General features: G+C 45.3%; 1 protein-coding gene across 1 annotated transcript in view; it reads left to right on the top strand.

Annotated features, from left to right (window-relative positions):
* The first annotated feature begins 525 nt into the window (after positions 1-525).
* TRABD2B (TraB domain containing 2B) overlaps positions 526-10,636 on the top strand; it is a 238,375-nt gene continuing 228,264 nt past the window's right edge. Inside the window, exons 1-2 of the mRNA XM_072343459.1 lie at positions 526-655; positions 958-1,518. Of these exons, the coding sequence (XP_072199560.1) occupies positions 548-655; positions 958-1,518 (669 nt within the window). The 5' untranslated portion in view covers positions 526-547. The remainder of the gene's footprint in view (positions 656-957; positions 1,519-10,636) is intronic.

The raw sequence follows: 10,636 nt of genomic DNA, 5'->3' as shown, positions 1-10,636 counted from the left end.
GCGGGTTCGGAGCTCTGCGGGAACTTCGCTTTGCTGCAGCGCTGAGTTTTCTTTTTCTCTCTCTCTTTTTTTTTTTTTTTTTTTTCTTTTTTTAATTACTATTATTTTGGCTAATTCCCGCCTCTCCCCTCCCAACCTCCTCCCGAACCGGCGGGGCGGGAAGGGAGCTTCTCCAGTCTGCAAAATCAAAGCATGGCGGAGGCTGGCGATGAGAACCGTCCTCCCCAAAGCATCCAGCGCCTCTGACAAGCCCGGAGCCAGAGGGGGTGGGGGTGGGAAGGGCGAGAGGGGGGGAGAGCATGGGAGGGAGGGGGCGGCCAGTCCTTCCCCCTGCACTTGTCAGATGCAGATGGGACTGGCAAAGTTTGTTTGAATAATAAAAAAAAAAAAAAAAAAAAAAAAAGCAACAAAAAAAAAAGGGAAAAAAAAAAAAAAAAAAGAAGGGGGAAGAGCAGGAGGAGGGGGAGGGAAAAAAAAAAAAAAATCCTAGAAATCCAAAAAGGCTCATCTGGGAAGGAGGAGAGAGAGGAGAGCGAGAGGAAGCGGGATGCAACTCAACCTGACGCTGATCTGCTTCGTCTTCGGGGGGTTCCTGCCCGACGCCGCGGCCCGGCGGGAGCAGATGGACACGGGGCAGTGCGACCTGCCCCGCTCGGTGAGCCGGGCCGCGCGGAGCCGGGTGGGGGGTGGAGAGGGGTGCGGGGGAGGCGCTGCCCCACGCGGCGCCGCGGACACGCGTGGCCGTGCAGGTGTGCGCGGTGCCCGTGCGAGGGGTACGGGGTGTGTGTGTGGCTGTGTGTCATAGTGTGGGTACGGGGAGCTCGTGTTGCTCTGTGTGCGTGGGGCTGTGCTGGAGGGTCCCCCAGCGTTCCCTGCCACCCGTGGGTTGCTCGTTCTTGTTGCTCTGGCTCCCGGCCCTCTGCCACTGACTATCCTCTGCTTTCCTTCCCTCCCCAGCAAGGAGAGCTGAACTCTTTCCTCTGGACCATCCGCCGTGACCCCCCCGCCTATCTCTTCGGCACCATCCACGTGCCCTACACACGGGTGTGGGACTTCATCCCCGACAACTCCAAGGCCGCTTTCCACGCCAGTTCCAGCGTCTACTTTGAGCTGGACCTCACCGACCCTTACACCATCTCGGGGCTGGCCAGCTGCCAGATGCTGCCCCACGGGGAGAACCTGCAGGACGTGCTGCCCCGTGAGCTCTACCGCCGCCTCAAACGCCACCTGGACTACATCAAACTGATGCTGCCCCATTGGATGACCCCGGACCAGAGGGGCAAAGGGCTCTATGCTGACTACCTCTTCAACGCCATCGCTGGCAACTGGGAGCGCAAGAGACCCGTCTGGGTGATGCTGATGGTGAACTCTTTGACAGAGACTGACATCCGCTCCCGAGGAGTGCCGGTGCTCGATCTCTACCTCGCCCAGGAGGCTGAGAGGATGAAGAAGACGACGGGCGCGGTGGAGAGGGTGGAGGAGCAGTGTCACCCGCTGAACGGGCTCAACTTCTCCCAGGTAAGGAGGCTTCTGGGCCTCGTGGCTTATTTCGGGAGCAACTCTCCTATTTCAGTTGCTTTTACTGAGGTGAACCTGAAACCTGTTGCGGCGAGGTGCGTTGCGGTGTGGGCCTTTGCATTGGGCTTCTGGATCTCCATCGTGCTGCGTGCAAAAGAGGCTGTGATGTGCACAGCGTGTGCTGCACGTCTGTCACGTGTATTATTTGTTGGAGAGGCAAATGTGCAGGGTGTGAATGTGTGTGTCTGCTGGCTTGTCACTTGCGAGGGAAGCTTCCGCGCCTCCCCTCAGTTGGCGGAGTTGAGTAAAAAGTGCTTTTTGTTTGTTTGTTTGTTTTGAAATCAAGCAGCTCTGGGGTGCTTGTCACGAAGAGGATAAAGTATGAACAATGGAAATAGAAATTCAGCAATTGTTCAAATGGATTTAAGTATGTGCAAACTGCTGGTCGTCTTTTAATGGTTACTGGGGGTCAGAAGAAATGGGCACACGTTGTCCTTGCGATCTGGGGGAAGTTAAGTGCTCGGTCTGTATGGACTTGTTTTGTTTTAGAACAGGTAAAGGTCAGAAGAAAAAGAAAAGGATGTAGATTAAGAAACGAAAGTTATTGGTGTAACTGGACTCCAGAATTCTTGCAGTGGATTTAGCTTTAAACAGCCAAATGCTAAGCCATGAGGTCTATTTCATTTCGGTGGATTAATCAGGAACACAGGCACAGCTATTGACTTTGCTTTGTGAAACTGTTTATACGAAATCAGATTTACTAGAAGTTCAGGAAATGAACGTGCGTGGAAGAAAACAAATAATCCAGAGGAAATTTAAAATGGTGTCAGTTACGGTTACAGTATTTCATTTTTAACCTTCCTTTCAGCATTAATTTTAGATCAGCTCTTTCCAGCTGTATCTCACTGTCCCAGTTTGAGCAAAAGAATTCTTGGTGATGTGCAATTGAGGATTAAAGACTGATCCTTGGTGTGATTAAATGTCCTTACAGTGCCTTCTCCCCTGTAGTGGGGACTCTCTGAAGAGGGGCAAGTCCAGCTTACCACTTACATATGATTCATCTGATGTTCTCAGCTAGAAGAATGACTTTGCCTGTGGACTGCATGGGACAAGATTGGTTGTGTGCAGTATTGGGGTCATTACAAGAAGGATAAAACTCTAAAAAGCCCCCTGAGCATTTGCAATAGTTGGCATGCATGCGAAGCAAGGAATTTGTTTCACTTTCTTCTATTTAAGAGGTGTAAGTGCCTATCCTTGCTGCTGAACTCCCTCTTCAAGGTGAGGTAAAAATAATTAACCACCGCAAACATCCAGTAGCGTGTGGTTGTATAGGTCAGAAATGGGAGTTAGAATCGAGCAAGTGAAAGCACTTGGTTAAAGATGTACCTTTTGGAAAGCTTTTAGAAATGAATCATGTGGCAGTTTGTAGATGAGAGAGCAGTGAGAGGGAGGGGAGGAGGGACAGAGTATCACCACGAGACAAAATTAAGCAAAACAACCCGGTTATTTATTTTCTCGCTTCCTTGAGATTTCATGCATCCTGACACCTGGCTGGTTGGTTAACAATAGTAATTTGTAAAGTTATCACACTGTCTGGCAGTCCTACTGCTCGCTGTATTACTGTGCTAATTTAGTGGAGTGGATTGCTATTGCTAGGTTTCCACCTCCTAATTCCAGGTCTTAGAGCCTTCCTTAAGCAACACGTAATTAAAAAACATGCTAAAATGGAAATCAGAAATTGAGCAGCTTTTGTCTTGTAGGGTGTTTGCAAAGTTTGATGGGAACAGCTGTGATAAATTACAGTCCCGAATCTGCTAAGGGCATCAGCAGTTTTTTACCTGTCTTCATCATTACTGTTACAGGAATACTGCTCGTAATTCCAGCATTTAGAGTTCAGGTTTTAAAATGGAGCCTTGCTGTATCGTGTCAGTGCTTTTGTTCCCCCCCATCCCCAACGTCCAGTATTTTTGCCCTTAGCAAATTAAAGAAGAAAAAGGCTTTTTTTTTTTTCTTTTTTTTTTTCTAACTTCTCCCCCTCAAAGGCAGCTTTGTGCTACTGCAAATATTTAATCTGACTACACGCACCGAATCTGTTAATCTGATACTGCGAGGAGGAGGAAATCTAGGAGTGGTCCCGGTGTGGTACTTGGTTTTGATCTGCTCTGAAAGAAAGCGGATACACTTGCATTTTTGACCAGGAACGATCTTTGAAACGTTCTGTGTGTCGCTTTGAAATGTTGATTGTCTTTAACCGGATGAAAAGATTAAGGTGGCTGATATAATTGGCTGCTTCCTGGAGAGCTCTTGCAGGTAAGAGCACAATGCATTGTTTTTTTTTCATTGTAAGCCCCCAAACTTTGTCGTTTGGGATTTTGTACCTCCCCCTGGAGTTTTTGCTCAGAGTTTTGAGCTGCTTTCCCAAACGTGCGTCGCTCCTGTTGTGGTTCTTTCCCACTGCACACTGGGAATGCACTGGGATGCTTGCACTCCTGGAGCATCTTTGCTCTTCCCCTGTGGCTCTGCAGCTGCTGGTGGCACTAATCTGGTTGTTGTTGTACAGCTGGTGGCAAGGCTTCCAAATCACAGCAAAGAGCTCAGCTGGGAGTCTGACAGCAGGAGAATTGCAGTCAGATGTAGGTGAGATTGAAATTTCACCACTTCTTGGTAGAAGTAGTTTCAGGGTTTCACTGAAGGCAAGATGATAGAAAAAGTTAAAAAACACAAAAAGAAGCAGCAACTTTTCTATCTGATAACATGAGGGCTTATTTACAGTACAAAAAGTGTCCCTGGGACTGAGAAAAGCTGATGACAAGGCAGATGGAGTTCATTTAGGGCCTTGTTTCTGTGGGATCCTGGGCAGAGGCACTCTGGTCAGCACAGAATGGGCCAGGTGGGCTTTGAGGGCTGGGTTAGGAGGTGCTCTGGTTTCCTCCTCCTCTTTAAGACCCTCGCACAGGTCTGTGGTGAAAAAAAGTCTCCTGACACTGATGTGTAGTGCTGTTTGAGCGAGGAGGATGCTAAAGGCAGCAGGTCTGTGTGTCCTCTGACAGTCCTTCCCTTGCAGAGGGTAGGCAGTGGGTGGTGGGCTGCAGGGACTGCTCATCACCCAGATGCTGTGTATCCTTAGCTGGCAGCTGATGTGTGTCCTCAGCTGACGTCTCATCCCCACTGAGAGTCAGACTGCTTACCCTGGGAAACTGGCTCCATCCAGTAGCTCAAAGCCTACCCTACAGCAGGATCCTCTGCTGAGAGGTTGTGGATATCCCTTCCTTGGAGTTAAAAACAAAATCATTCTCCCACTCTGTCGCAAGTTCTCACTGCACGGAGAGTCTGCAGGCAGTTAGTGCCAGATGCCTTTAATCCCAGGGCTTGTAAGGGCTATTTTGTGTAGGGACTGACTATCCTGATGGATCTGTCAGGGAGCTGTTAGGCCAGAGGGGAGCCATGAGTGGCCCCTTCTCTCTTCGTCCTCTAGTCGGGTTTTCTGAGTTATTCTCTGGCCGGTATCATTTCAAACTGCAGGGGGAGATGTTAAATATCAAACCGGCGCTGATTGGATCAGAGACAGCCTCAAAGAAAGAAATCTTAGGCTGTGCCAGATTAAACTTCACACTTCACCATTCTTCCCCTTTCATTTCTTTACCGCCTCATTCTCTGCACAAATAAACCCTGTCTCCCTACTTTCTAGCAATGAGACAGCATTCACGGGCAGAAATTACTTTGTTAACAAAATCAGTCTTCATTTCCCAGGTCCTGCTGTTCCATCAAACCCTGGGACATGGCAGCTTTGATTACTCTAGTGATAGGATTAGAGGAGGAACAAGTGCTGTTTAATAAAAGGCCGATGGGTGGTCCATCAAGTTTGGTCACTGGCAGATCTGCAGTCTTGAGGCTGGACCTTCAATGGCAAAGCAGCATGGCACAGTGATACATAGTGATACATAGCAGGGCCACAGCTGTGGACTTGCTATTCCATCTCCCCGGCCCCCTTAAAAAAGAATTAAACATTTCTGTAATTCCAAAGCAGAGATTCTCTGAGCTGATAGGGACTGGCACAGCCAACTTCAAGGGAAATTTGCCTGCTCATATGAATGAAAGATCCAGGCTCCAAGTTTTCCAAACCAGATTAAAGGGCTCAGTTTCAAAGCTTGTTGACTTTTGACAGTCTGTGTAATGTATTTGAGGGAATATATATATATATATATTTCATTTTTTGGAGGAAACATGGTGTTTGCCTAGCAGAAATCGTTCCTTTTTTGCTTTTGAAAAAATTCAGGCTTCATTAGAATCATCAATAATAGGTTAGCATCATCTGTTTAGCTTGCTGCATGTTGTTGGAAGAGATGTTGTTAAGGGTTGGCTTATGTATGTGTGCACGTAGTTTTTAGCTTGCTGGCTTCAATCAAACTATCACCTCCCACCCCAACCTCGACATAAAAAGGAATTCCCCACTTAAGTTATCCGTGGAGCAGAAATTCATACAGCAGAAATAGAAATCCTTCCATTAGCTCCCTCAGTGCTGATGGAGCAGCTTTACATCTGTGCCAGGGAACTGCTGAGGGTGAAACTGTGCAGGTATTAAAACTACAGTAGTTGCAGTAACACCTGAAGGGATCGGTGGCTGGTGTTTTATAGGTATAACTAACTGTACGTGCTGCTCTGTACAGCCACTGTGTGCTTCTTCACTGTAGCTCACTTGAAAGGCTCACCCTGGCCTTTGATGCCTGTTAAGAAAATAGCTGGTCAGTTAATGACGGCTCGAGGGGCAGCTGGCAATTCATCTGCTGTGTTTATAGTGTGTATAACTGCTAGTGGTGTATATGGAACAGGTGAGATATGAGCCCCTCCAATCTTTCACACCTCCCTTGTTAAGATCCGAGCCTGAGACAAGTGGTACCTGCCTCCCATGAGCAGACCTGGGCACGTTTTACTCCCCAGTGGAGATTCACTCCCCAGCTCTGCTAAGGGAAGAGGATAGATGGCCCAAATCCATCTCTGTCTTCGAGCACAATTGCTGTTTTCAAATCCATATGAGATCTTCCCTGGAGCATTATCCCACCTTCAAACTGTCCTCCAGTAATTGCAGAATATGCTGCTCTTCAGAAAATGATACTCCCCCCTTCTTTTGGTTTCTGATGCTCTTGCAAGAGCAGTCAGGATCCTGCAGTGGGCCTCGAGTGCTTTACTTTATAAACAGAACAAACCATTGACCTTAAAAACCTCAACTTGAAGTATAGTGCAACCTACAGTCCTCAGAAAGTCTTTAACAGCCTTCCCTCAGCTCCCTGGTGAGTAGCAATCCACGTTATAAAGCCAGCCCACATCATTCAGGCTAGTCAGAGGTTCCTGTATTGAAAAGGCCAGAAAGGATCTTAAGCAAGGGCACTCATTCACCTTGCGCTCCTGCAGAGACAGAGATCAGTGGCAGGGCTCCTGGCAAAGTGTATTTGGGAACTTCAGAGGGACATGCTGTAAAATAAAAGGTTTCTCTGGAGCTGTGCCTTATGGTGAAAAAACATTAATCTCTTCCTTGTCATTAGGCATTGATAAGACAGGTAAAAAGCAGAAGGAACTGGAAAGTTATTGCTTGAACTGTAATAAATTGATGTGATTTCTTTCATCTTTTTGTCCTACTGAAGGAGTTCCCTGCTTGCTTGGATGCCTTTCCCAAAGCACACGCCATTTAGGACGGTACAAAGGTATACATACCCTTTGCAGACCAGGAACAGATAAGCAATTATAATACATGAGTGGCTGTACCCACGACAAAAACTAGTAATTGTGGCATCTTGTTCATCCTCATGGATTTACTCTCTCTAGTGTTTAAGAGCACATGTGCCTTGTGTTGCTGTTATTGTGTATTGGATCTAGTTGTCATTTAAACGCATAGAGAATTGGAAGTGACGTGGTTAATACCTGTGTCAGAAGCTTGAGCAGGAATTAACACAGATGACTGCTGCTTTTATCACCGGCTACTCCAACAGCAGTGCTTGCCATTTGGGTTTTGGATTTGTAGAGCTTCTGCTGCAAGTCATTTCAGGACTTCTAGCACAATATAAATGAAAGTTGCTAAAAACTGTGAATTAAAACCATGTGTTCAGCATCTTAGGATGGATGTTGTGCGACTTGAGGAGGCTCATTAGCAAAAGTATTTTTAGTTTGAATAAGATCAAAGACCCTAGATTTTCCACTCTAAAGGTCACTTGACATAGACCTAGGCACTCAATTTCTCACTGTACGTAGAATCCCATTGGGCAGTTGGGCCTGAAGAAATCATCATCCCCAAAATATTACTTCTGTTATCAGTGAATTACTGCTGATCACCTCTGTCCAGGCACTGAAACAATACTGAGGGCTGAGGAGCTTTGCAAAAGTCAAAAGGGAGTTTTATTATTGGCTTCTTCACAACTAGGACTGCAGGAGTGTTGTATGTGAAAGACCACTTAATAGGAACCAAAACCAGTGTGTTGTATGCATTTCGGAGTGTCCCTTGAAGCCAGTGGTAACACCGAACCATTCCCAGAAGCAAAAGGTTCTGATTTCTTTTTTTCTTAGGCTCTGTTAACATAGAAGTTACGAAGCCTTTCAAATGAGTTCCAGTTCAGAGGTTCTTCATGCTCGAGTATCCCTGCAGAATCTCAGAGTCCATTGAGATGCTGGTTCAGGCTGCTGAACGCTGTTCAGAAAAGTGAGCATAACAGCACGGTTAAGGGAGTAACACTAAATGCTTTATGTTTTCCCCAGGTTCATCCAACTTGCTTCTTCTGCCCTGTTTTTATATGAGGGTACCCACTGGGAGACACAAATATCCCCAGTTCAGAAAACGGAGAAGGGGCTGCCTGTGTAGAGAAAGGCAAAATTCATCAAGCTTGCTTCCTGAGCCAAGGAATGAGAAAAAGGAAACAGAAACCTTCAAGTTATTTTCAAACCTCTTTCCATTTTAATAAAAGTCAACTTATGAGGAACACAGGGAAAATATTTCTTTAAAGTAGGAGATTCTGTGTCTTGAAACTGCCCCCTCAGTATTTTAGAGACTGTGTTAAATCCAAGGTCTCCATTAGGCTCCCTCACTTTTGTTAACAGTCACAATGAAGACTGATTATTCTCTGTACACATTCCGCCACCACACAAATTTTGCTTTCCTTTGATTTCTTGCAGGCTTTTCCTATTACAGGTGACAGCATAATAGTGATGGGGAATATTTATTTAAATGTGAGACAAAATGTTCGCAGTATGGGAGTTTGCAGAGTCAGCAAAGGGGGAGAGGGCAAAAGGGTGATTTGAGAAACATGCCCAACTTTTTGAAGGTCTTTGTATTTCTGGCATGGAATTGATTCAGTTTTAGAAGTAATCCTTGAGATTAATGTTATTCCAGCAGTGAGCTGTGATGAGATGCATCCCTATGTGTCCCATTGGCTCTATAGCACTGGTAAACTCATCATAGTACTGTTAATTGCAAAAGAGCTAATGCTAAGAGCATGTGAGGAGCTGGTTGTGACATGGAAAAGACCACTGGGATCCAACTGGGATGCTAACTTGATGTTAGTTTTCAAGCTCAGGTGATGTTTTATTTTTAGGATGTCACGTGAAGAAGAGGAAGCGAGTATGCTAAAGGGTTGCAAAATGTTTTTATGAGAATTAGCTGTAGAGAAAACCTTTCTTTCTCATGATGACTTTCTTTCCTGATTAATGCAGGAAAAAGTAAGAATGGACATCTTAAACGATTCGCGTTATTTGCTTACTGAAGAAAGTAACTTTTTGAGGCATAGAATCAAACAGTACCAAGTTATGGCCAGACTAGTTCTAATGTGTCTAGGTTTTCAAATGCCAGGATGCTCTATTGGTTGACAGCTGCGAGCAAACTGTATTTCAGTTCCTCTGTCATTTCTCCTTTCCATTTCCATAGCACCAGGAAGATATTTTCTTTGCTTAAGGCTCAAGCACATCAAGCCACGAAACCATGTTATGCCATCCTGAAATAATCCCATCCTTTCGTTAGTGAGGTGAAGTTCAGAGGGTCAGAGCGGCAGGAATTCACGGGCGTCAAACAGTATTCGACTTTATGGAGTGGCTTGTGGCTGTATGCAGGCTTGTGCTGACTAGCTTTTTACTCAGCTAATTGTGTGAGGCCAGGGAGGATTTTCTTTATTAACTCAAGTGGCTTGGCTGTGAAATGAGACATACTGTACAGTATATAATTCAGCTCACTTTCAAAGGCATTTTTGTTGAAGCTGGGTATCCAGAGAGATCTGAGCCTTCAACGTATATGTATCTAAAACACACTTCAGAAATTTAATAATTTAAAGTCAGCCTTTACACTGGTTCATGTTCCAGTAATGGAATAGCACTCGCTTTAGCAAAGACTCTATTTATATCTTCATGCATAAAGGATTTTTTTCCCTTTTTCCCTGTGTTGAGCACTTGCTGTGTGTTGACTGTGACTGTAACTGGCCCAGTTGAAAGGAAGTATAGTTTGGTGCTGAGTTCAGTACTTGATCTACGTTCTCACATCTTCTGAGGCATGAGTAGCTGAGAACTGCTTGTAATACCGTTTTGTGTTTTGGGAAGTACAAACAGCTATAATCTCCTAAAAGGTGTCATATTTTGGCATATTTTGGGTTTTGTCATTACTGACAAAGAGATCTCAGTGGAAGATAACCGTAGGAATGCAAAACACAATCACCAAAACCCACACAAGATCTCTTATCAGGCTTTCTCTAAAGCTGTTGCAGATTCATTTGAATTACACTGGAAAGATTTATCTCTTATTAATGGAGCGCTCTTCATTTTTTAAAATTGAGTTGTGCAACACATCAAGTAACAATGTCATAACACATCATAAATCAGTTTGTTCACTGAAGGCTTCTAGATGAGTTAATCTAACATCCTGGACGTAGTTCACGAGCAGTTAATTTTAGCAGTCCTCTTTGATACGTATCAGTTAAAGCAAAGCAACTCCAGCCATTATGGAGAGAGTCAAAACTGGTTAACGGCAAAGCAAGTACGGACAAAGATTGTTCAGAGATAAAGCCTTTGGCAGATCGTTCCAGTGATCTGTGCTTTTTATAGAACAATCGTAGCTTTAATACCAGCAGTGCAGACACTCTGGGACAAAGAG

This window comes from Excalfactoria chinensis, chromosome 8, assembly GCF_039878825.1.
Source record: "Excalfactoria chinensis isolate bCotChi1 chromosome 8, bCotChi1.hap2, whole genome shotgun sequence".
Taxonomy (NCBI): Eukaryota; Metazoa; Chordata; class Aves; order Galliformes; family Phasianidae; genus Excalfactoria; species Excalfactoria chinensis.
This window is presented reverse-complemented; position numbering and strand designations above follow the sequence as displayed.